Genomic DNA, 27,527 nt, shown 5'->3' with positions numbered 1-27,527 from the left:
GTCTGTCATTCTGTTTGTCTGTCTGTGGTTCTGTTTGTCTGTCTGTCATTCTGTTTGTCTGTCTGTCATTCTGTTTGTCTGTCTGTGGTTCTGTTTGTTTGTCTGTCTGTCATTCTGTTTGTCTGTCTGTGGTTCTGTTTGTTTGTCTGTCTGTCATTCTGTCTGTCTGTCTGTGGTTCTGTTTGTCTGTCTGTTGTTCTGTTTGTCTGTCTGTGGTTCTGTTTGTCTGTCTGTGGTTCTGTTTGTCTGTCTGCGGTTCTGTTTGTTTGTCTGTCTGTCATTCTGTTTGTCTGTCTGTGGTTCTGTTTGTCTGTCTGTTGTTCTGTTTGTCTGTCTGTCATTCTGTTTGTCTGTCTGTGGTTCTGTTTGTCTGTCTGTCATTCTGTTTGTCTGTCTGTCATTCTGTTTGTCTGTCTGTGGTTCTGTTTGTCTGTCTGTGGTTCTGCTTGTTTGTCTGTCTGTTGTTCTGTTTGTCTGTCTGTGGTTCTTTTTGTTTGTCTGTCTGTCTGTGGTTCTGTGTGTCTGTCTGTGGTTCTGTTTGTCTGTCTGTCATTCTGTTTGTCTGTCTGTTGTTCTGTTTGTCTGTCTGTGGTTCTGTTTGTCTGTCTGTGGTTCTGTTTGTCTGTCTGTGGTTCTGTTTGTCTGTCTGTTGTTCTGTTTGTCTGTCTGTGGTTCTGTTTGTCTGTCTGTCATTCTGTTTGTCTGTCTGTGGTTCTGTTTGTCTGTCTGTCATTCTGTTTGTCTGTCTGTTGTTCTGTTTGTTTGTCTGTCTGTCATTCTGTTTGTCTGTCTGTCATTCTGTTTGTCTATCTGTGGTTCTGTTTGTTTGTCTGTCATTCTGTTTGTCTGTCTGTCATTCTGTTTGTCTAGCCAACAGCCTGAGTTGGTGTGCTCTCCCTGCAGCTCGTTGGTATGCATACAGCATGTTATCATGAATGAAAGAAGAAAAACAAGTGAGACAGCAAGAAACGGAAAGAGAGATTTCTGTGTGTGTAAGATGGCAGGAGATGATGACTCCATTCTGCTCTTCTTTTTCCTTATATCTCTCTGTCCTATCTTATCCATTGGGTAACCCACAAACTTGTCTTTCTTTTTCGCTTCATTTCTGTCTCTCTCACTCTGCCTCTAGTGTTCCACTTCTTTCGCTCTCACTTTAATTAACTCTCTCTCTGTCCAGTCAGAGTAATGAGCTACATTGTTGTTGGCATGCCAGCACAGTTTGTCTCTGTGTGTGTTTACATATGCATGCCTTTCTATGAGTGTGTGCTGTATGCATGTGTCTTATGTATGAGAGAGTGTGTGTGTGTGTGTGTGTGTGTGTGAGCTGAGTCTAGCCATTAATTTGTCTGGTCAGTCAGTGTGTTACTCATCATGACTGAGGGCTGCGTTTTAAGGGGAGGCGTTGCTGATTCATCCTCACACTGTACTTACTATCTACACTTTCAATAACTAAAATAACACATGTGCTTTAAATATGTAATTTATAAGTGTAAGATAAAGATACTTGACCCAGGCAGGAATGTTTAGAGGAAGATCAGAGAAAGACATGAAGTAATGTATTATCAGTTTAAAAGACTAGAGTTTGACATTTTAGGATATGTGCTTTCTTGCTGAAAGTTTAACAAGAAGATCAATACCACTCTCACAGGTCTGTGTAATACTGCATTACAGTTTTTCTCAGTCGCTTTGGTGCATTTCTCGATTCATCCTTAACATTTGCAAAACAGTAAGTGCATTTCTCGAAACTGGTAGTACAAACGGCACAACACAGTGGATTACCTGCAAAAGCCCATAACTTGCTCAAAATCCTTAGTCTATCTCTCAAAAGCAAATCTTTATGTCATTGAACTTGTCAGTGCCATCAGAACGACAAGTCCTTGTGTCTTGTTTATGAACAAGCAAGTGAAAATGTTTAGCCATCTTGTCAATATAACAGTGTACTCTGTAACTATTTTCTGATGTACATTTTTGCTAAGATTTTGATGACAATGATTAAAAATGCACAAGGCTGCACTTTTTTTACTCATCATTTTCTCCTGATTTTGAGATAACCATAATGGTAATTATAGTGTGATACACATTACTGTAAAGCACATGCTGGACTATGTGCGTATTTGATCCACAGCCATCAACTTATGGACTTTTCATTTCCCCATTATTCCCAGGCAGAGGAAATTCCTTCTCATTCAGGGGAATCCATGTAACGTTATACATTTCCTGACGACTTTCGGAACCTTTGAAATAGCCGTCGGGAAATGTGTGATTGGATTCCCCTCAATCTCTTTATAACAACTTTGCTGAAGAGGATAATATGCACAAAAGAAGAAAAAGAAAGTCAACAAGAACAGGAATCAAACTAATCAAACTGAGCCCTGTGCTCTACCAACTGAGCTAACCAGTGACACTTGTAATTGCTTTGAAATTATCCTAAAGAAACGCATCTGCCAGCCCCTGTATTCAGCTATGGTTTGTTATCTCGTGATCACGAGAAAATTAATTATCCCGTTCTCAGGGGAAAACAACACTCGTTATATATATATATACACACACATATATATTAATGCTCACTGTGTATTGTTACTGTTTCCTTGTATTGAGTATTGGTATGAGTGTTGCTATTGTGATGTTGTTGTGGTCTATTCTTACTTTGTTTATGGTCCTTAAGAAACAACATTTCGTTTAGCTACAGTATATACTTGTAGGCAAAGGATATGAATAAAGTATTTTAACTTTGATTTTTGAAAACGTGTTTGAAAACCATTTTGCATGCAGTGACAAATGCAATGAACTTATGCCTTGATGTTCTGGGGGTAAGATTGTTCAACAGAGACTGGTATAATTCATTGTGATCAGCAGGACATAAGCAATTGATAATGTAGGAAACAGCAGACAATTGTACATAATCATTCGCATCAGTGTGTCAAGTCATTTGCAATTTGTTCAAAACATTGAGAAAGTGCTTTTATGATGTGCACAAGTGACGAGATGATGTGGAGGTTGAACAGTTAGTTTTGAGAATTTCAATTCTGATCTGAGAAATGCACCAAAGCGACTGAGAAAAACTGTAACACTATGTGGGCAGAATGTGAAGAACAGGAAAAACAGCTTTTTTCCAAGATTGCTGATTACCTCATATACATCAAGTTAATAGTTACTTTTGATCTGGTACCTATTTGTTCCGAAATAACAAGTGAAACATGATAAAAACAAACAAGTATAGTATAGGTCCTTTTAAATTAGCTGAGTTGACTGTTAATATTTAGATGTAACTGTCAGCTTTACAACCATATATCAGACCGGGCCATTCGTCATCAAGCAGCAAGCGCCAAGGCGGTGCCCCCTGTTTAGGGCCAGAAAACAGGAAAATGATGAAAAGCTGTTGTGTAGAAGGTTGTAAAACAAACAAATCCAGATCTGATCTGAGGCATAAAGGATACTTGAATATTCAGTGATGTTAGGTAGTGTGGTAAATGATGCCGTGGCAGTTACTACTGATGGATAACAAGTGTGAGTGGGAGGCTGCTGGAGTACACTCATACAGTAATTATTAGACATATCTATAAAACAAAGGTTTGGTTAGCATGAAATGAAAGCACACACACACACACACACACACACCTGTCAAATTGGTTTCTAACCCTTCAAAAAAGATTAATTCAAAATATCTGTATGTTCACTGTTTGTTGACACTTCCTGTAGTTCTTTTCACCATGTGGGAGATATTGTCACTGACAGAAATTGTCTTGGCTGCTTGTAATTACGGTTGGAACAATTTGATGTCAGCGCAGCATAAGTATGGAGCGGGGCCGCCAGGAGGGAATTAGCTTTGCTTAGCACAAAGACTGGAAGCAGCTTAGCTTGGCTTTGTCCAAATATATAAATATAGTGTCTTGAGTGTTTAAACCGTAACAAATTGTGGTTGTGCAGGGAGTTACGTTAGCCAGCTTCCTTTTTTTATTCTAAGTTGGCATTTAATCACTTCCTGCTTCTAGCTCCACCATAGCGTACAGACATGAGTGTGATATCAATCCATCCATCCATCGTCAACCGCTTATCCTGCGTACAGGGTCGCGGGGGGCTGGAGCCAATCCCAGCTGACATCGGGCGAAAGGCGGCGTACACCCTGGACAGGTAGCCAGTCCATCGCAGGACGAGTGTGATATTGTTCTTTTTATTAAAATCTTGGCAAGAAAGTGAAAAGGTGCATTTCTGTGTATATATCGGTGCGGCAAATATGCAGCTAGAACAAGGAGGTGACTAACCTAGCTTAGCATAAAGACTGGGGGAAACAGCTAGCTAACGTCGGCTAACACTGGCTGGGCAGCTCTGGATGCACACTGTAGCCTCAATCAGATGTGTTTTCTACTCAGGTAGCTCTATGTTATGGAGTTTTTCACCAAAATTGAGCATTATGTGTGTCTGTTGAGCATGAATGTCAATGAAACTCCCACCAGCGGCTCGTATGCTGCTCTGGAATGACATGCACTGGCAGTTACAGCCGTTACTCTGCAAATGTCTGGTTGTCTCTCTCTCTGACTCTCTGACCTTTTTTTCTTTTCCTGTCTTCTCCTTTCTCTCCTTAATATGTTGCTCAGATTCTCACTGCTACCTCTACATCTCTGTCTCCCCCTCTCTGTTTCATGCCACTGCTGCCCTTTTTCCTCTTCTTTTGTGTCATGCACTCACACACACATATGCAAACACACATACTCTGCTCAGGCTAAGCTGTGGGAACAGACCGTGCTCATGATCAAATCCTGACTGTGAGTTATAAATCAAGGCCAGTCAAGCATCCAGCATCCCTATGTGATCTGATTCAGCTGCTGCACACTGTCACAGGAAGAGCCAAGATCCAGGCATGAATATGTTTGTGTGTGTGTGTGAAACATATTTACTTGCCTAAATGTGTGCTTGTCAGTATTTAAAGTAGTTCTGAAATGATTAGTTGAGTAATTGATAGATTGATCGAGAGAAAATGAATCAAGAACAATTTAGTTTGCACCTTTTATCAAACACAAATGTCAAATATTCATGGATTCCACCTTCTCAAATGTTGAGGATTTGCTGCTTTTCTTCATTTAATCGAATTGTAAATGGAACATTTTTGAGTTTTAGACTGTTGGTCAAACTAAATAAGCTGTTTAAAGACGATTTTTCATGATTTTGTAACACAGTGTAGTTTAAACGATTAGTTGCTTAATGAAAAATAGTAGATTCACCAGCTGAAAATTATTAAATAACTGCCCTTGTCAGTCAAGTAAAAAAGGCTGACTCCAGGAGACTTGAGCATTTTTCAGTATTTTGTGACATTTTATAAACTACCAATAGTCTGACAAATGTCTAACTAAAAGACCAAAAAAGATGATTCTAAAACTCAAACTATTAGCCACTTCATTACCGACAGGAAATCAGCATTGATTTGGATACATTTTGAATTGTTGAAAGTTATTCTTCAATTAAAAAAAAAAAAAAAATCACTTCCAGCTGATCATATGTGAATATTTCTTTGTTTGCTCTGATAATAAACTGGATGTCTTTGGCTTTTGGACTGATTATTAGACAATACCAACAATTTCAAGATGTCACCTTTGGAGTCTGGGAACTTTAATTTGTTTTCTTTAAAAATAGTATACAAGTAATAATTAAGTTAACAGTTAATAAAAATAATCACCCTTTAATAAATGTTCCTACGGGACTAAGGAACATCTGATGACCATATGTTTTAAGATTTTAAGAAATCACAAAAACAAAGCAATGCAGTGCTGACATTAAGCTGTGAGCAAAGTAACTGTTTCTGAGTGTGTGTTTCTTGGTGTGACTGTGAGTAAAAAAGCCTCTGTGAGGGTCTCATCATGCAGGAAGTGATCTCACTCTCTCACATCACTTCTCCAGTGTTTCAGCTGGTATTTTCTTTTTTCTTCAAAGATCTCTTTTTCCTTTCGCAGAGCTGTAATGACACGGTGTGGCTTTGAAGCTTCCATTCGGGCTCTATTTATAAAACCGCTAGTTGCAGTGGCACTGACTCACTGTCAGCAAGCAGCAGGGAAACTGACTTTACACACACACACACACAAACAGAGAAACACCAGGACCAGGACAGAGAGACACAGACTTATACACTCAACTATACACCAGAGAACCGCAAAGGATTCTGGGAAGGATTTAACCCCTTCCTAGGAGTGTTGCTGTGGAGACGGGTATTCAGGAAGTGGGGTTTTGCCAGCGGTGTAGCCAGGGGCCAGCAGCAGGGGGAGGAGGATTTTTGGCTGCAGTAGCACAGATGGAAATCACAGCCGTTGTGTTGGACTCATTCGTCGTACACAGAAACATTCCCACCCTGTGGCCGCCACTCAGGTCACTCCACAGTTAAGTCTGCTGCAACCTTGGGGTGAATAAAGACATATCTGCTGTTAGGAACCTTTTGGCAGCCAGCAAAAGTTAGTCAGTCTGCAAAGTGCTGACAGTTTAGGGGGTTAAGCTGGTTGTTTGCTGTTGTTTTGCTGAGAGGAGTTTCTTAGGAGCCAGAGTGGCCGTTTGTTAATGGATGAATTGTGAAACAAAACAGATGGATACTGGTGGATTTGTAGACTTTTATTCTGAAATTTTGTGGAAACAAAACTGAAAATTCATCAGTAGATATTTAAAACTAATAGATTATCCAAGAATTCTTCAAACACTCAAAATTTAATGTCGGTCGCAACTGTCGTCACAGCCGTTGTGTTACAGACAAAACAATTGTTTTAGTCCTGTAGAACTTTTTCAAGGCATTTTGACATGTTACAGTGGGAAAAGGCAGATGTAAATAGTAAAATGAACGATTGCTGAAATCCATTTAGCTGCTTCAATTTCAGGCTCCTGGTGATGTTTATGCTTGACTTACTAATCATTAATGTTATAAATAACACTTGTGCTTAGTCTGCTGTAACAAGTCAAAATGCTGCCGTGTTGCTTTAAGAAACTTCTAAGATAAGTTAATCTGCGTGTGAAGATGTTGTCTCGGACGTCTGATGTTGTTTTTTAAAGTCAAATTATTGCTCCTTAATTGCAAATTATGGACATATTACTGCTGACTATTTTCAAATTAATGCTGTAGGGTCATTTACTTCTTTTTTTCCAGATAGCTATTGGTTTTGGATAAATTAGGAGAATCTTAAAATGTGTTTGTGTTGTTTAATAAAACATTGCATTGCATTTTGTTAATAATAAGTTTGGTTACGCACAATTGTTGTAATTGAAGACTGATTGGAGAGGTTGGCAATACTTTGGAAGTTGGAACGATAGTATAACTTGCAGACAAGATGTTTGCTTTTTCAGTTTTCAGGCATGGTTTATAGAATATTTCATAAAAAGGATGTCCATGCAGTCTTAGAAGGATCTACTTTTTAAGAAATTGCTGTGAAGCTATTTCAACTTATTTGACAATATACAGCGGAGAATAAAATAAACTGTAGGAAAGAGATGTTGTGCACAAAGTCTGTAAGCTGGATTCAACTTCATGGTAACAGCAGCACAAGGCAGACAATCACTAACTTGCTGAACTCCTGGGACGCCATGTGGAGCTGTAATACAAGAGCCAGTAACAGCCAATTCATTCTCTCAGGATTGGAATTGATTTTATGATGCTGTGATGGACGGATCAGTGCATCAGGTCCACACACACACACACACACACACGCTTCTCTGTAGTGGGTATGCTTACAGTAAATACTTACTATCACTAATTCTTCTTCATTATAATAAGTACGTATTGAACCGAGTGTAAAGATGCATGAGCAACAGATAGAGAGAGGAAGAAAAGGACATAAAAGACATAGTGAAAGTGAGATGAAGAAAGAGAAAGTAAGCTCTCTTCTGTCTTCCCAGCATATTGACTTTTCTTTAAAAATAGAAACTCTATGCAAGCTTTGAAAGCTCATCGCTCTCTCCCTCTTTAGTCTTGTCTCAGCCAAGTCTATTGAATAGTCACTGTTTAGAAATCCCCTCCCTCCATCCAAGCACAGAGCCGTCTTTCTTCCATATCATCAATAAATTAGATTGAAGAAGGACGTGTTGTGTCCAGACCTCATTGATAAAATGCTGAACTAACTTTTACCTGTCTTGTTGTGTGTTTGAGTGATCTTAGCATGAACACACAAACACATTACCCTTTAACTGCCTTTCATTCTGTCAAAGCCTTAAAAGTTCTTTGCAGCTTCAAACCACATTATCTGACTGTAATGTAACTGTAACGATATTGTGTAGTTTGGCGTGTGGTTTTTATGTCAGCTTTTATATTCAGACTAAAAATCTGCTTTTTTGAAAGAGTAACTGTACACCTAAAATGAATTTGACTGAGTTAGACTTAGAAGTGAAACCAAATCACCATACTAGAAAAACACTTGTTAAATGTTATCAAATGAATGTTTGTTGATATGTAAAAGCAAATGCTTGTGTTTAATCTGTATCAACTACACTAAGTGTCCACAGTTATGTTAGCGGCTCTGTGAGGCTATAGACAGATGTGCTTTAAACTAAATGCTAATGTCAGTGTCCTAACATGATCACAATGCTAACAGACGGATTTTTGGCGTGTATAATGTTCACCATAGGGTGGTTCGGTGGTGCAGTGGTTAGCGCTGTCACCTCACAGCAAGAAGGTTGTGGGTTCAAACCCCGGTTGCCCCGGCCTTTCTGTATGGAGTTTGCATGTTCTCCCCATGTCCGCGTGGGTTATCTCCAGCTTCCTCCCACCATCCAAAGCCATGCAGGTTAGGTTAATTGGTGTCTCTGAAATTTAGGTGTGGTTATTTGTGTGTGTGGCTCTGTGATGGACTGACAACCTGTCCAGGGTGTGTACCCCGCCTTTCACCCGATGTCAGCTGGGATTGGCTCCTGCGTACACAGGATAAGTGGGTGACGACGGATGGATAATGTTCACCATCCTGTTCTAGCGTGCGCAAAACTTCTTGAGATATTTCAGTGAAGCACAGACCGACCAACATGTCCACACAGAGCCTCGTCACTACAATGGCCAAAAATTGTGAAAAGGAATGTCGGGAACTATGCAGCTGATTAATTTACTGCAGTGATGGGAAAATATGTAAGTCAGGTATATCAATCATTTTCAAATAGGTTGTTATGTTATAGGCTAAGGTTTGTTTGGCTCTTTTTTTAATTAAATTGTATCCATGTTTTAACTTAAAGTTACTCAACACACCATTGGTCCTCTAAGCTGGCCTCTGTCATCTGTACCATGATCTCTGCTGTCATGTGCTCTCTTCCTCTTTCGTCTCCTCCTTAGAGCTCTTCAGTAGTTTCCTCTGGCCTCCAAACTCTTTAACGTTGTCTAGACACGATGACTAACTTAACCTAGTTGTTTCTCTCCTCCTTTTCGTCTTTTTGATCACTGCTTTATAACTGTTGTGCTGTTACGGTGAATGTTTGCATCATTCATGACCCGTGTGATCACAGTTTAAACCAGCAATGAATTATACAGTGTCTCCACTTGGTCTAAAGCTCCTTCTTCTCTTTCCCTGAAATTCTTCTTCCTCCTCCCTTCTTTTGACCTTCTTTCTTTCCCTTCCCCCACTGCTCTACATCCCTCTCTCCTTCCATCCCTCAATCTATCCTCCCTTGATCTCTCTCCTTCTCTTCCTCATCCCGGTCCTCCCTGCAGCCCCTAAAGTGAGATGGAGTCGTCGGATGATGACACTCTAAGCGAGCGCTCTTGCGCCAGCGAGCCGTCCTTCCGTAGCGAGCGTTCAGGGGGGTCGTTGTCCCCGTGTCCATCAGGATCTGTGGGGCCGCCCGGAGACACTTTGCCGTGGAACCTGTCCAAACATGAGAGGAGAAAGAGGAAGAGCCAGGACTCGGTGCTGGACCCGGCAGAGAGGGCGGTGGTTCGTGTTGCAGGTAAGGGAAACAATCTCACACTGGCAATAAGTCTTAAGTCCCTCTGTCTTTTGATACGTTCAGTGTGCCTTTGAGCAAACTAAGCACTGCCAGTCTGCTGCTGTTGAGTGGAGCTGCTGAGTGGCAAAATGTCGAAGACTCTAGTTGTTGTGGGAAGCTTCCAGTGGAAGATGTGTGTAAGAGTGTGAAACAGGATGTTGCTGGAAGAGTGAACGTGCCCAGGGGAAAAGAGACTAGGCAATGCATCAGGGCATTTAAATTTATGCTAAAATCCATCTGAAGGGAGGTAACAACTGACAGAAGCCAAGAAAAGTAACGTCTGTTAAAGTTTTCTGAGAAAAAGAGTTGATGTCTTAGTGATTGCACTGCATCACTTTTTGTCCAGCAGCACACGTACAAAAAAAGATGTTGCATCTAGACGGCCTATGATTTACAGATGTCGCTTACCACAAATAGTTAATGTGAGAATTGCAAAGGAGAATATGTTGCAAAGAAAGGTAGATAATTAGAGTACCTGTGCCTGTGGTGAGCTAACAGAAAATAAGATAAGAGAGAAGGAGGCGGTGCATCTCCTGCTCTAAAGTACAGAAACTCACATCTTTGTTACTCAAAAGATAGAAACAAAAAGCAGAATTTGTGTTGTTACTGACATTAGTGTTAGATTATAAAAACATTTTATCTTGTACTCTAGCCAATATTCTAGCCACAGCAGCAGCATGTGTCCATTTTGCATTCTGACATTTTCTCGGGTACTCATGTCTCATCGTGGATCTTCTATCTGGCTTTGATTAAAGGTGCACATGCTTGAAAAAAGCTCTGTCTTCTGAAAAAACCCTGGTCATTAAATGTCACAGAGATGGGAGGAAAATCTGGCCACGGTATCTTATATTTATAACTGGGATAAAAACACTTCATGCTATCCTGACACATGGATGACTATCCTCCCTCTTTCTCTTTTTTCCTCTCATACTCGCTGTAACAGAAGATGGAGGAGAAATGTAGGTTACTCGGTTCTCTGGAGAAGCCAGGGTTCTCCTGCTCACGTAATGACACCCGAGTAGCAGGCTAATAGCTTTCCCTCTTTTAGCGGAGTGAGGGAAGACGTCCAGCTTGATAGCTGAGACACGTGATGTGGTTTTAGTCCTGTGGCATTTTTTCACTCATATCATCATCATCTCATAATTGTGTTGATTATTTACTGTTTGATGCTTTTATCACATTAGTGTATGTAGTGGATGGATGTTCTGAATATCAAATTGATTTGTTATGTGCCATCATGCTTTAAAGGGAATTTAGGAATGACCTTCTATAGAAAAAAACCCAGAAGTTCCATGTTTTCACATTTTAGCTGTAGTTACAGTTTGTGTGAACAGACACACCTGGAAACATATCTAGGGCACAATAAATCAAAAGAAGTGACTCTAAACTGGCGTTTTGTAGACATTTGCATCTCTACTAAGTATAAATTAGTGTGCCATCGAGATTTTCTATTCTGTTTATACTGTGGTTTCTATTCCTTTCTCACCTCAGATTGTTTTGGGTTGTGTTAACAGGATTGTTGAGATATGTAATCTTGATCTATCAAGTATTCAGTTCACTGAATGAAAGTAATGAAAGTTTTTGTCTTCTTCTGACACCCCTTTTTAACCTTTTTTATGTGAGAAATAAACTGTTATAAAGTGGCAGCACTGCTATAATACCTAATACCCCAAACATTGTAAATGCTAGTTGCATGGGAAGTGATGGGTTGGAGTGTTGAAGGAAGGAGGCGATGACAAGACAGTAAAAGCCTACTTTATAGAAGCAGCATGTAGGACAGGACGGAGTGAAGGGGTTGATGTCATTGCTTAGATCATGGCGAGAGAGAGATTTCTGTGTGTGTTATGTTTGTATGTGTATGTTAACGCTCGTATAGTGAACATATGTGGGATATAGAGATGTATTTACTGCACTGGAAGTATTTCCAGATCTACAGCATTAATGTTTTGGGGTCTCTAAGCTTCTGTATCTGTTCCAAGAGAAGCCTGTGTGGTGTTTCTGGGATATCTGGCTTTACAGTCAGCTAAATTTATGGCTTGTTAAAGTCAAATTTTTCCTAAATCCGTCTGTAAATGTTTGAAGGGAAGATTTTGAGTTTTCTGTGAGCCGTAACGCCATGTGGTGTAATGAAGAAGTGGTGTAAGTGCGTTTAAGTGTGTGTCTGGTCGTTTTTTTGTATTTGCATGAAGAAAAAATAGGCTTCTGTAGGGACATGATGACTTAATCTCTCCAAACAGGCAAGACGTTCCCTGGCTGAGCGAAAGTGAAATTAGCAAAATTAGACGTACATGTTGACACTCTCTTTGTGCTGGACTCAGAAAATGCGTGATGAAGAGAAGATGGGAGAGAGTGCACACATTTGTGGAGGAGAGTGCATGTGAATGTTAAAGTGTCTATTTCTGGAACTGTGCTAGTGTGTTTGTCACATACACACACATGTACACGTGCAATGAGTTTTAAAGTGGGATGATAATAGATAAAGGAGATAAAAGGCAGTTTGCGGTTGAAAAAAACAGTGAAAGATCTACATAAAGCGAAAACTTAGCTTGTCACTTACAGAAAAAATCATACTAACAACAACTTGAACAAAGCAACCTCATAAAATTACCAAACATAAAATGTAATCACCCATAAGTTACAGACACAATTATAGCTTGGCCTATTGAGGCAACATTTAACACATCCAACAAAGACTGTAAAAACAGTCTAATTTTGTAGAATGACATGACTTTCCTCACCAGCTGAAATTAAATTCAGTTTGCTTGCTAATAAACCATTTCCACAAGCAATGTGAAATTTTGAGAAATGGTAAATTGAAAATACAATCCTCCAGAGCACTGACACTAGCTACACGCTAACTTAATTGTCCTCAGATCTCTTTCTGGCGTTGACACGTGATGGCTCTTGACTGTTTACAAGTGAAAGAGTAATTACAACCAGACCAGAGGAGGGATGTGGAATTTAATGTCATAAAGACGTTTGGCGTCACTTTTATGTCCTGTGGTCATCTCTTTTACTGCATTAACGTCTCAGCACAAAATGTGTCAACATTAATTCTTCCATAATTGTTCTGACCCAAGAAATCAATCTATATTAAGTTGAATTGTACATACATCTTTCCAATTTAAAGGCCTGCTTTTCTCAGTGAATCCATCTGTCACTGCTGCTGGCAGATGTGAGGTGGTAAATAAATTTAAATGATCTCATATGATGTGTTTTTAATCAGCACTCTGTGAGCCAAATGGCTCCTCTTTTTAAATGTCTGTTAGATGAACATGTGGCATGTTGTAGAAATTCACGGCTGTGCCACAGTTTGGATGCCAAGAGTTTGTGTGTGAGCTAAACACATAATAAAGGACAGTCCTGAAAGAGTGAAGAGAAAAGAACATTTAAGAATCATTATTTCCAATTATTAAAAGAAACAGTTTGACAGGGAGGATTCCTGGCACCACCCATTGGGCTGAGTCAGCGAGTCAGACTTGTTTGTGTGGAGATCGTTCTGTTCTGATGGCAGCAGGTGGCGGTTGAGTTGACGTTGGCGCCACCACAAACCACCCAGGGGTTTTAACACAGGCGACACCTTGCAAACACTGCCAGTATTCTGCTTTGTGAAATCTCCTCTCCACCTGCAAACATTTCTTAAAGCTGCTGATTTGTAGAATTAATACTATTCAGTGCATGTTTAGAGTCATTGTTTTCCCAAAATTAGATATATAATAAATGCAACAAGTGAAATTTAACTTGTTGCACAACTCCTCTTCATTATGCCTTTATTAACAATTAATATAATAATTTATAATAATATTATTAACCACTCATTATTATTATTATTATATTGAACTTTTGGGGGTGGGGGTTAAGTCCAATAGGGTTAATGGAGAAACTAGATCTGAAGCTGCAAGTTTAACTGTCCCTACTTGCTGTGAGTAGTCTGTGAGTGAGTAGTCTTCAACAGACTTATTTAGGAATATGCACCACGCGAACACTTTAAAAACACAAATATTAACTTATGTAATTCAGATAAATTTACTTTTGAGACAGGGCTCTTCTAGAAAACACGGCCTCAAGATTAGGTAATAATGGAGCCGATTAAAGGCTCTTATCATTTTAGTTGATATTTAATTTAATGATGCATATTCAGAGACAAATTTACAATTAATTGAATTACTATAACACATACAGTGAACCTGGGGCGCTGTCCACCCACCAACACCCCTAATGCTTTTTTGTTTAATCACAAATATCAAAATACAAAAACGAAAGTATAAAAATGAAAAGTTGTGGTGTTATGGGAGTTATGTGCCAGAATATTTTTTTGCCAGGAACAGTGACTTCATGAAGTCTCCGCAAGCTACTTTTGGACAGAGCCAGGCTAGCTGTTTCCCCCTGCCTCCGGTCTTTATGCTTCAGATGTAGAGCACAGATATGAGAGTAGTATCCCATCTAACGCTTGGCAAGAATAAGAATATTCCCCAAAATGTTGAACTATTCTTTTGAAATAGCGATAGGGAATGAAAGGGGTGTGATACTGCGTTCTTCTTGATCTATCCTCTTTATCTATTTAGACATTAAACCAGCAGAGTAAAGCAGGAGTCTCTCTGTGATCGTGGCGCTGCCAAATTTGCTCCGCAAGCTACAGAGTGATTCAACCTAAGCTCGTGTTTCTGGTAACATCCACTATTTCCCAGGCGTGTCAAGTGCTCACTCAGGCGTGAAGGCTATTGTGATGATATTTCATTTTACATAATATGGCCTATGTGTTTACATTGACCTCAATTTTCCTTTCAGGCAGAGGCCGGAATGTGGAATATGAATACATTAGGCTGCTTGAGCCAATAGGCTGCCTGGTTTACAGCCAATTTACAATATTTAGAATGAGTTTAACATCAAACAATTGTTTATTGATTAGGTAGAATTAAAGGGACCAAAAGGAGCACAGAGACTTCTCTTCTGTCTGGACCGTTTAATTGATTATAGAAAGTACTGAAATAAATGTAAGAGGAGGGAAAAGTTTCTCTCTTGCAAGAGAGAAGAAAGTTGAGGCAGAAGTTATGCAAGGAGAGAGTGCAAACATGAGGAGCTTTGTGGAGAGATGAGTTTTGACTTCACCCTGGAGAGGATAATGAGAGACGCTGCTGTCCTGACTGAACCCTGTTATTCAGCCTCTCTGGACTGCTCTGCCTGCTGAGCATGAATGTCAAAGAAACCTCCCAACAGCTGCTGGCTCTTCCGTTTATGTTAGTGAGAGTTTGAAGATTTACCTCTTGAATTAGAAATTGAAGTGAGATTTAGCCCTACACGTATGGAGAGAAACTAGTATCAATGCTGGTGACAAATGGGTGTGTCATGATCAACAATACAAAGACATACAACCCACCTTGAATAAATATCATTATTCAACATACATATTTCCAACTTCAAGTATATCAACCTAATAACATTTGCTTTTAAAAGCTCTATGTGCACATAAATGTCTAAAAACTATTGGGGATTTCTTTACAGATTGTTGAATGTGTGTGCACAGATCACCTCACACCTGGACTGGAGCACAGTCGGTAGAGTGCCTGCCCCATGTGCAAGGCTTAGTCCTAGTAGCTACGGGCTCAGTTTCGATTCCATTTGCAGTGTGTCTTTCCCTCATTTCTAACTTCTTTCTGTGTCCTATCCAAATAAAGGCTAAAAAGCCCCCCAAAATAATAATTTTTAAAAATGTTGCATTTAAGTGCAGTTTGAAAACTCAGACACCCAGACTTTTCAGCGCATTCATGTGGAATATAAAGTTGGAAAGACATCAGTTTCAAAAGCTTTTTAACATTTTGTAAAATTAGTCCAGTTGCTTTATTCAATTGGGGTTGTTTTTATTTCTAAACTTTTTTCTAAACATTTATACAAACTGCATCTGTGAATCTTGTAGATCATGAAACATGCATTTATTGCCAGTATTGAGACTAATTTCTCTTCAGATAGATGATCTGCAAGCAACATAAAGCGGACGTAAAGCACATTAAGCACATTAATCTGTAATGTGTTTTAGACTTGTGTGACTGTACATATCTGTGTGTATGGGTGTATATATTTTGGTGAAAGGATAAAAAAGATAAAAGAAAAAGGAAGTGGTAAAACTGAAAAATAAAACAATATATTTTAATAATACTTTTCTCAGCAAAATAAGACAAAAACTCATGATGACACAAGAATGTGTGATGCACCATATCTAGCTGTGTGTGCATGTGTGTCAGACTGCAGTAGTCCTAATCTATCCACGTGAACATCAGGACCCCAGACGTCTGTGCCTGCATGTAACTTAGGCGCCCGCCGTCCTGCCTGCTGCTGTTCCTTCCACATTTCTTTTTCTACGGGCGACTGAAAGGAAGCCTCGCCCCGAAGCTGAGGCCATTCCCCTGTTGCCATGACGACGTGGTCTCCTCTGTTTCCATGGTTATTAAAGGCGAGGAGAAGCAATGGCGCCGGGGTGAGAGAGACCGACACTGGGTATAAAAGGGAAGGCAAAACAAATAGTGAAAGAGAGGGTGTCAGAATTTTAATTTGAAGTGGGAAAAAAGAGAAGGGAGTTTGTAAAAGAAAAGAGAGGGGGGAGTGAATGATTGAGTCGGTGAAAAAGGTAATGAAGAGAGGGAAGAAATAGAGTTGGAGAAAGATGGGGATGAGGTAATGGGGAGATGAGGGAGTGGAGGAACAGGAGGGCAAAGTTTAAAGAGGATGGGAAAAGAAAAGGAAAGAAATGATGACCTTTAGATAAGGACGAGGGTGAGGGAGGCCATAAAAATGAAAGAGATGGATTAACAGAAAGAGGGAGTGAATCAGTGAATCACTGAAAACTTAAGAGAGATGGACAAGAGAAAATGGGTTGAGGGAGTGAAACTGAAAGAAAAACAAGGTGAAACAGGAAATGGAGGAAAATGGGTGCTGATGTTGAAAGAGAAAGAGACTGAAAGAGAGAAAGTGTGTGAGAGAGTGGGAGTTAAAAAGGACAAGATAAGAACAATGGAAAGAAAGATTAAGATGCGAGGGACTGACTGAAAGCCAAAATGAGGAAGAGGTTGAATGAGAGACCATGAAAGAAAAGTGCTAGCAGAAACAAAACTGAGACAGTATGTGGAGAGAGAAAGAGAAAAAGACCTTGAGGGAAGTTAAAAACAAGAGCGAGAAGAAGATGAAGTGGGACAAAGGGAGGTGTGTTCATTTAAAAAGTCTTCAGTTTAATGCCACTTATGTTTAAAATGTGAATGGAACAACCAACAAAGAATTAAAAACTTTTGAGGATGTACAGAGAAGTGGCGTACAAATTTTTCTTACACATGCTGATTTATTATTGCACTACAGAGGCTGACATATTCATATTTTTAGTCCCTAGTATGGGTGAAGCTCCAAAAACACTGGAAGCAGATAAAGTCTAAGAGGATAGTCTAAACTATATGGTATAATCTATCTGTCAGACATTTTCAAAGCGGGGAGGCCAACAGTTTTTGACTTTTAAAACCCCTGTTTTTTTATAAATTCCAAGGTAAACCAAAGTAGATTAAGTCAATATAAATACAGCTGTTTATCCAAATTTCATACCCTTGTTTCAGGCTATAGTTGTAAAGTGGTGATATAATGCTGAACATACTGTATTTAGAGCTTGCAGTTTGGTGCTCCTTGCTGAAACACAGCTGACTTTGTTTACATGTTGATTTATTGGATTGCAGACGTCACATTGATTATCAGCATTCCTTAATCAACCCTGCATTATTCTGAGGCTATTTTAAATGTTCACATTGGCATTTGAAACTATAATTGAGTTTGCAGTCCTTTATGAAAGTTAGACTGTTACTAAGAATCTTAGAATTTTATAAAACCACATAAGACGTTAATCCAAGTCACACACATTTTAATTATTTTATTCAATCTCCAGCTCATTCCTGGTTATTTGGGGCACTGAGGTACTTTATTAGGCTGTAATTCATACAAAAATGCAGGCGTGGATAATCAGATCACATTGTTTGATGTTAGAGATATCTTTTTATTTTTGGCTGTTTTTTAGATTTGCTGAAATGAGTTGTAAAAGTTAGAAGGTACAGGGGTGTTATGCTGATGTGTTGAGGACTGTATGTCCTTTTGGCTCACAGAGCACATTCATTGTGCAGCTGGACTCTGCATGACAGCACTGAAACACAACAGCACGCACACACACACACACACACACACACATACATGCAAACAGGAGGAGACACATTGCAGAAACAAACCAGTGGGAGTGACAGATAGATTCAGACAGTGAAAGATGACTCAGTACATTGTCTGCCCTCTCTTCAGCCAACATTAAAGGTTAATTTTGGTATTTTTTACCCTGGGTCCTATTTTCACATATTTTGAGGTCAAAATGACTAGTAGGTTTAAATCTTTTGGAATCCGTGCAGTAAGATAAGACGAGATAAGATAAGATAAGCTATAACTTTATTAATCCCCCATAGGGGAAATTTAGGTTGACATAGCAGCAATGTAAAGCAGGAATGTAAAAGGACAGATGCCGTATTGTAGAATCGGTTACATTCAATGTAGATGTATAAATATATATACCCTGAAAACACACAAACAGCAGCAGCTGGCTCCCAACTGAAGCCATTTAGGCTTACTGCACAGATTCCAAAACTTTTGTTTCATTCATTTTGACCCAAAAATATGTGAAATAGGGCCCAGGTTTAGAAATATCAAAATTGCTCTTTAATACATATATATATATAACTTTTATTTTATAATAATTTTTTTATTTACAATGAATATCCTGAGGCGATAAAAAATGAAAAGACATGACATGTAAATGAAAGAACATAAACGGAAGAAAGAAAGTTCTGTAAGGCCAAGTTTGAGTCAGAGTTTACTATAATTTCCATTGTCCACCACTAGGTGTGGGTTTTCACACAACAGGTTGTCCTTGTTCTTGGGGGACCTTTGTCCTTCGTAGATACCACCTGCTTTGTTTGTCATTTTACCAGTTGACTGGTAAAAGATGTTAAAAACACCTGCTTTGACTGATATCTTAGGATGCATGTTTATATAGTGTATAAGGCATTTTTCTCCAACTGTTTCATGAACTGCAGAAAATGACATGAGACCTTGAGACCAGGGTCACAACAACCTCCTTCTTGTTTGTGAAGAAGGAGGTTTGTGTATGACGTCTGTGTGTGTATTTGTTTGTGGGTGTGTGAGTGTCACGAGGTTGCAGATGGCCTGTTTTGCTTTCATTGGGAAACTTTTGTACCCCACACTTGCCTTGACATTGGACACTGTGTGTGTATATATGTGAGTGTGACTGTGAGTGTGTGCCAGATTTAGATCCCCAAGGTGTTTGTTTGTATTTCCGCTGGAGGGTTGCTAATGTGACGTGTGAGTTCTGTAATGAGGGGTGAGTGAGGGTGAGGAGACACAAAGAGGACATTAAAAATAATGGAAGAGAGGAAGGAGTGAAAAGAATATCCTGATGCTTAATTACTGGTAATTCTTATTGTAAACACCTAGACGCTAAATGACTGGAAGCATTTAAGACATATCTTTAATACTCTTACAGTTATACATTGAAACCACATTTCCCATAATTCTGTTGTAGCAAACAAGCTCTAATTTCTAGCTTTAACTCCATCTGTTATCTTGAGAAATGTTCTGTTTTGTGCTGTGAGCGTTTCTGCAATGTAGAGGACGGTAGAGGCTGTTAGCTTCTTGGTTTGTTTGTGTGTGTGACATGATGAATACACTGTGTGCTGTCCATGCTGGTTTAATCACTGACACTTAAGTCACTTTAATTTCATTTTTCCTTTCCCCGTTACACCCTTCTTCTATTTTATCTTGTTAGAAGTAGGAGGCTGTGTGTGTGGGTGCATGGATACTGGAAATTATTATTTATACCTAATGCCAAATCTGTTACAGCAGCAGTGCCCCACAGCATTACAGACACATATTATAGACACATGCAAGCGGACGTCAATACACACACATAGGCTCGGTTTGGTACAAAAAAAGAGATGGATTAAAGGCAGAAGCAAGAAAGATAGTGAAACTCAAACACAGAAAATTATGTTTGGCTGTTGCTTCCTCTCTTTGTCCTCTTGGTAACAACCCCACTGTCATGGTTTGCTTAGATCTTTGAGATAATGTGGCAAAGTAAACTTGTCAGTAGAGTGACAGAGTAGTGGGATAGGTAAAGTTTTCTAGTAAGCAAGAATCTTAATGGCAGCCAATTAGAGCCCACTGTTCATTCCTGTTAAAACCTTGATTATTTCTTTATATACACTTAGTGGAAACTTTGTTAGGTACACCAAAAATTCTTACTAGGTTTATAATATTCTGCTTTTGTTTACATTGTCAGAAATGTAAAAATACAATTATACATATAATATATTTAACACGTTTTTGACAATGTAAATAAAAAGAACAATATAGGCATCATAAAAGTAGCCTTTATAGCAGAATAGTTGTATTGGATTGCATTAGTTTTTACAGGTGTACCTATTAAAGTGGCCACTGACTGTATATACGTTTAACTACAAAGTTGAGGTGTACTTTGTACATAAAGAGACCAGACAGCAGGAAGTGTTGAAAGCAGGAGATCAAATCCAGCCCACACAGACAGGATCTGAAAGTCAATGCAGAGATTTGAAAGCTGTCTGCCTTGCCATTCATGCTTCTTTATTTGTTTTGCGATCTAATATTGATTTCAGTCCGACAGAAATCGACACTCAACCTTTGTCAAAAAAAGGTGTATAAATGACGTCTCCTGCTCTTCCAACTATACAATCTCTATTTTCCAGTGAGAGAAATATACACATAAATATACTCTTTTCTAGAGGCAGGATGGACCTGACATTGTGTTTTATGTGTCTCTGTAAGATTAAATAACATAATCTCTAGATCATTTCAATGAGGCTGCTTTATGAGCGTGGACCTCAGGATGATGGCATGCTGAGATTATCCACTGGTGGTGTTTCACTCACTAGGACCGGGCAGATTTATAGGCAGATTCACCTATCATCAAACACAGAGATTCACTTGTGACAAGAAGTATCGTCTATAAGCAGGGGTCAAATAGAGTGTGCATATTGACATATTTCCTTCTTTGTATCTGAGTTGCCTTATATGGTTTTGGCTGAGAATGAGTCTGTGATTGCATTTCTTCTAGAAAGAAATATACATTCAGTTAGCCTTTAGATGGCAGTGTGCTCCAATAATTCCAGCTCATCCACCACCACACAAACAGTGTTGAGCAAGTTCCAGATGTAAAGACCTCTTTAAAAATATTTTATGAAACGTTTTGGTCTGTTGTCATAATTGCGCTTTGAATAAGAAAGTAACTTTAGATGTTGCTTATGTAGTAGCCCATGTTTCTACCAGGTAGTTATTTGTGTACTCTTCAGTGATTTGATATGACAATTTGACATTGCAAAGTTAATTCTTAAACTGTTAGCCAATTGTAATGGAGGTTCAGTCCATCATTACTTTGTCATAGGATAAAAGTGATCACTCAGAATAAATGTGTACACATATAGGCCTATGTGTATTGAATTAACATCTCTGTTTGAGTGGACCCAAACTATACCAAGTAAATGCAAACCACCTTTATGAAGCATCTAGCCTAACGTTACTGTACTTTTAATATATTTATCCCCTCATTTAGTCACGTTTTCCAGTAATTTATCACATGTATGAAGTCATGTAATGAACTAATAGTTCGGTAATACGGGCCTAGCTCCATCACCATCGACCTTAAAAAATCCCAATTATAGCCGTTATACCCGCCATGTTGTGTTACCCATCGTTCAACTGTCTCTGCTACATAACTGAAGCTAACGGAAATAAACCGTTAATGACCATTAGTAATTGTATAACGTGCAGTGAATTGATTTAAAGAACATAATGACAGTATTGTTAGTAACCTACTTTTTGACCTAGGCAGGGGTTTAATAGTTTATCCGTCACCGAGCCGAGCTCACCATGTGGGGGCGCTCCAGCTCCATTTCCCACCGGCAGCCATGTAAGCTAGCTAGCTCTTTCCCACCGGCTCCTGAAATTCCTGTGGCGGTGGTTCCTGGCGTGGCCGGTAGAGAGGGATGGAAGACAGCCACTGCAGGAAGAAACGAGAAACCTGAGCAAAAGAAGGAGAGAAACATTCACATTCACACTCACACAGAGGCAGAGGCAGAGACCGCAAAGCCTCGGACAGAAGCGGCCATTACGGCTGGGAAGCATGCTGGGAGCTCGGGCGGCTCGCCGACACAGCCTGGGATAGGAAGCCCGAGTCCGGATACGGTGTCGCCTGGAGCACCGCCGATTTGGAGACGGAAACAGACCCACTGCCCCCCTCTACGGACACTCATCTGGTGTGTGTAGGATATGCTCCCTCCCTCACGCTCACACAGGAGGCACAAAAAGCACCAGTCGCCGGGTGAAAGCTGATATTGAAGGAGGGACTGGTCGGAGCTGTGTGTTTCCGCACACACATATAAACAGACGGCGATAATGGATAGATAGCGTTTATGAAACCTTCATTCAAGTAGATAGTGGCGTCTTTAACATTATATTTTCATAAATACGTAAGGCTGTTGTTGTCCTTTTTTATTCTCTTAAGTATCCCTAAGGATTATCTAACCCTGCTTGGAAGTGAGCTAACGTTACTAGGCTTTTTTAGTGTGCGCCAATGCATCAAATTCACTAGTTTCACACAAGGTGGTGTTGAATTGGACGCCGACAAGAAGAAGGAGCCGGAGCAGGGGGCTTGACGCGCAGCAGCGGACCGGGTCACTGCGGTAGTCTGCAGGCCGACCCCTCTCTATTCTCAAGCCGGTTTGCAGAGCCACCATGGCCGGGTTCATACCGGGTCTGCTGCCAACAAACCATTCCCAGGAGAAGGAATTCGCTCAGGCATACGAGGATGTGCTGGAGAGATATAAAGGTAAAGGGAAAAGTGGGACAAGTGTTGTACAGTGTACAGAACCTTAAAATTATTTAAGAGGATGCACACTAATGTCACAGTGAAGTTTGACATATATATAAACCAAGATAAGAGAGAGAGATAATTTATTAAAGTCACAGGATGATGACTTAACTTTCTGTTGCCCATTTGAGACACATGCACATGGCCCTCTGGTAATATTGCAGGAATGTTGGTGTTTTTTGTCCAGGGATGAAAGGAATTTGATGAAAAGACTTCAAACATAGGGCACAGAGTGTGTCTGAGAGTGTAAGTTGATCTTTGGGAAGGCAGCCAGTTTCATAATCTGGATTGTTTCATTGTTGATATTTTGGATAAACAAAGCAGGGCTTCCAGCTCTGCCACATTATTTGCCGGGTAGGGGCAAATTGCATGCCTTGACTCCCTTGTAATCACTTATGTGCTCGGGAGACACCAGAGGAAGCAGTTTTATGAAGTCCCCCAGCCTGCCAGAGTCAGGGAATTTTCCCCACATGGCCTCATGTTTCGCCTTGTGTTTGCTGTTTGTGCTGTAAATATCAAAGCTGCTGCTCTGCAAGTCACTGGAAAGGTTGGGTGTGTCTCTGATGGCGTTTCTAGATGAGATGAGAAAACAAACCTTTTCAAACAGAGTAGGGCTTATTGGGTTTCTGCAGCTCTATTTCTGTATGTGTGTCTCTTTTTGTTACTTGCTGCAGCAGTGGAGTTACCACCAACATTGAGATTTGCTGTTTTATAATCCCAGTGACAGGGGTGCTTTAAAAATGAATGCCTCTACTGAAATTGACTGTAGTAGGGAGGAGCGTGGGGGTGCTGACAGCCAATCGACTCGGGTCACATCTGTGATGCTGGCGTTGATGAAAAGGAGGTGGTTTTGAATTATTGATTATTATAATGAAACTGAACTCCTCGGGGTTTGGAACTTAGCTTGTGCGTGTTGCTAACTGTGAATATGTGTGTGGGAGACAGGTGGAGAAAGACAACAATGGAATATGAGGAGGTTCATGTCATCAGCAGTTCTTTAATCCTCCAACATCAAGTATCTGTACAACAAACCACAGAGGAAGAAGCCCTTTGGGAGATGCTTTCAGTGACAGTTTGTAGCGTCTTTGCTATGGCAACGCTTTACCCAGCTCCTGAGACTTGCAGTTCCTGGAATAAGATTTCTATTGAGGGAAAGTGAAAACACGTGGCTCTGAACGCTATCCGCCATATCAGGAATTTATCTGAGCCAAAATATGCACGTCTTCTGCATATAATACATCAACCAAGCCTTCTTGGCCCAAGCATCAGTCTGCTGCAGCAGGCTGTTCACTTGGTGCATAGCAAGGTATAAATAACACCACACCTGTTAAATCAAGTTTGCTGTACTTTCCTTTGATTTTAAAAAAGAAACGTTCTGGCACCGACTTTATTGTTCTGTGTAACTAACAAATCCCGCTCATAACTCAAGCTGCTTAAAACAGATGCTGTTAGACTTGGGTCTAAATTTTATTGACACACAGGGATTTGAATTTATGTGTCTGGCATCAATAGCTAGTTTAATTTTAAAATAAATCTAAATGGTAAAGGTGTTAAAGTTCCTCAGGAGGCAGTAGGGCCTTCCCATTAAATCTGTCTCTTGCTCTCTTCCTCTCACTCATACTGCAAAGCACTGTAAATTCAGAATGGTTTTACTTCAGCAGGCAGGCAGAACTGCAGTCCATTCCCAGCCTGTAGCGAATGATTGCTCTCCTCCATTAATGTGCCATTTGTCGATTGCAATCACAGTTGAGTTTTATCTGCAAGCAGAATGGTTTTACTTTGACAAACAAATAAGGCATCAGAGGTTGTGTTTCCCATAAGGGAGGTGATTAAACGAAGGGAACATAAGCACATTGATTTAAGTAGAGCTGGACATGGGCCTCTTGGGCCTTTTGGCCTATTAGGACTCTCAACACATTACAGCCTAAAACTCCCAAACTGATCTAAGGTCAGGTCTCTGACTCTGGCATTGTTGATAGCTACATACACGCTGCTGGTCCTTCTATTTGCCAGGTGCAATCAGTGTTACAGAAAGTTGCATTAGGAATTTTTGTACAGGGATAGTCTCAGATCACATGCCGTTTCATCATTAATGTGTAGTGTGGTACAGAATGAGAGGTCCAAAACATGTTTATGTGGTACAAAAAGCCAAACTACACTACATTAATTAAACTTTTTGTTTTACTTTTGTAGCTCTACAAAAACCATTACAGTTGTTACAGTATTGCCGCAAATTATGTCCACAAACAGTGATTAGTTTCATGGTCAGTTATTGATTGAGTAATGTCACTCAGCACAAGATACTAGTTCCCACGGTACGGTCTTCAGCATGACATGTGATAATCAACTGATCGAACAATAGATTAGTTGATTCTTCATATGTTATTGGAGAAATATGTGAATATTGGAGCATTTTGTTGTATAGGACAGTGATTATTTATTAAATATATACATTGCGGTTGATATTTTATTTTTAGTGTTGATACAGTGTGAATCTATTACAGTAGGAGAATGTGTCGGTGACATGACCAACTCATTCATAATCCCAAAGTAGGATGTCCTTAGATTAAAGTGTGTTTTCTGCCCTTGTAAGGCTACATGTTGTGTACTTTCTGTCAACATCACCCTCACAGCTGATCTCTTTGTTAGTGCCATAAAGTGGCTGTAACCCCGTAGGACCTGTACGGTGTCCTCTGGAGTTTCTCCACTACAATAAGACTTGTGCTGCAGTATGTCACTCTCTAATCATCAGTCCGGATTGCAGCAGTTTTCATATGCTGCAGTGAACTTGACCCCATAGATCAATTTTCTACATAATATATGTGTGAGTTTTCACTACTCTGTCAGCTGCGTGTGTGAGTCACTTGTAGCAGTTGTTAGGAAGAATAGACGGAGAATGTGAATTTGGCATCCTGCTTGCTGCATCACTTGACTGAAACTGGATCTGGGGCATTCGATACAGCTTAAATCATTCACAAGGGTGGTAGGGTGTGTTTCTACGTGTGTGTGTGTGTGTGTGTGTAGCTGCTGTGTAACAATGACAGGATATCTGAAGCAATAGCGACAGGGTCATATATGGAAAAACACTGGGACCTGACTCAGAAAATGCACACACACTCTGAGTCAGTGGAAAACCAGATGGTTTAGGGCAGATTGACAGCAATATTCACATGAACACCAAATTTACTCAAGTAGCACCATAATTAGTTTGTAGCAAGCAACAAAGTATGGATTTCTTTTTAATAATCCTAATTAGACAAGTTTAATAACATTTACATAATCTTAAGAGCAGCTTAAAAGTGCACAATGTTCGTTAAAACATGAGAGGTACACAACAGTCCGTGACAGTACTTTCATAGCCAAATATAAGTCAGGAAACCTGGAAGGAAACAGAACAATTGGACATTTAGAAGAACAAGATGGGCAGGAAACCAACAGCCATAACTTCATCCTTTACAAATGTGTGTACACTGTCTGGGTGTGTGTGTGTGTATATGCAGAAATTTAGGCAAGCAATTACATACACTGATTGTCAGATACATTCATTTTGTTTTGTATATCTAATATCTATTCAGTTTAAATTTGTGTGTGTGTGTGTGTTGACCCTGTAAGCTGGTGTGTAGCAGCAAAGCAGAGGAAACATTCTCCATGGCATTTTCCTGCCCATCAGGATTATTGTGTTAGGTTGTAAGTAACACATCACATATTAGCTTTAGTGTAAATCAGCAGTGACTTGCACTGTCACACATGATCACACAGCATACGCTTACACAGATGCAAGACACAATTTAAGTCTTAAGATGATAGTGCTCTTCAAACAAAATCCAAATTGGGGCCAAAAAAGCCAATAATTTGGCTTCTGTTTATTTCACCTTCTTCACTGGGATCCCAAGCCATTTCCCCTGGTGTAGAGGGCCAGACCTAGCATTTGAGTATTTTGGCTAGGGCTGCAAAGGACCAATAGAATAATAGATAAAACGGCACTTTAGATTAACACATTTTCTCTGTTAATTGTTTTGTCTATACAGTGTCACAAAGTTCTGCACAGTTGCTGATTACAGTTTCCCAGATCCCTTTGTGATGTATTGAAATAGCTTGTTTTGTCTGACCAATAGTCCCAAACCCAATGTTATTTAATTTCAATGATATAAAACAAAGTAAAGCACAACATATACTTATTTTTAAATCTGGTACAAGCAAATGTTTGTTTTTGCTTAAAAAGTAACTCCAATAATAAAATAGTTGCTGATTAATGTGCTGTAGATCAACTTATTGATGAATCAAGTAATCTTTTCAGCTTTAATACTGGCGCTTGTATCCCAGGTCTGTATTCTACAGCCTTTGAGAACACACAAAATTTAATTTTGAAATGATTTATCTGGAGCCTGGGCAATACGGCTGAGATCAATATCGTGATATTAAGCATATTTTGCTTATTACAGACATGTACCATGATATTTGTAATTGTTAGCAAACTCACATCTAAAATAATCACCAGAAAAGGATGTTCATACATCGTTAGTCGTAAGTTTTTAAAGGAATTTTTCTTTGAATCATTCAAGATAAAATAAGAAATGATCCTAATACAGTTGAAAGTAGTCGACTCACAGAG

At 39.6% G+C, this 27,527-nt stretch overlaps 1 protein-coding gene and 1 long non-coding RNA gene across 8 annotated transcripts in view; one reads left to right on the top strand and one right to left on the bottom strand.

Moving 5' to 3' along the window:
• macf1a (microtubule actin crosslinking factor 1a) overlaps window positions 1-27,527 on the top strand; it is a 235,402-nt gene that overhangs the window by 1,917 nt on the left and 205,958 nt on the right. For 6 of the 7 annotated variants that reach the window (XM_046057989.1, XM_046057982.1, XM_046057991.1 and 3 more), the window contains exon 2: window positions 9,656-9,891. In XM_046057989.1, the coding sequence (XP_045913945.1) occupies window positions 9,669-9,891 (223 nt within the window). In that variant the 5' untranslated portion in view covers window positions 9,656-9,668. Of the gene's footprint in view, window positions 1-9,655; window positions 9,892-21,757; window positions 22,874-27,527 lie in introns of those variants that run through there. The other variant, XM_046057984.1, reaches the window with a different exon arrangement.
• On the bottom strand, window positions 16,054-22,523 carry LOC123976124. The gene is made up of 2 exons (XR_006826259.1): window positions 21,915-22,523; window positions 16,054-16,418 (listed from the first exon to the last, which is right to left on the bottom strand). It is a non-coding gene; the product is annotated as an uncharacterized LOC123976124 (long non-coding RNA).

This window comes from Micropterus dolomieu, linkage group LG09 (assembly GCF_021292245.1).
Source record: "Micropterus dolomieu isolate WLL.071019.BEF.003 ecotype Adirondacks linkage group LG09, ASM2129224v1, whole genome shotgun sequence".
Classification (NCBI taxonomy): domain Eukaryota; kingdom Metazoa; phylum Chordata; class Actinopteri; order Centrarchiformes; family Centrarchidae; genus Micropterus; species Micropterus dolomieu.
This window is presented reverse-complemented; position numbering and strand designations above follow the sequence as displayed.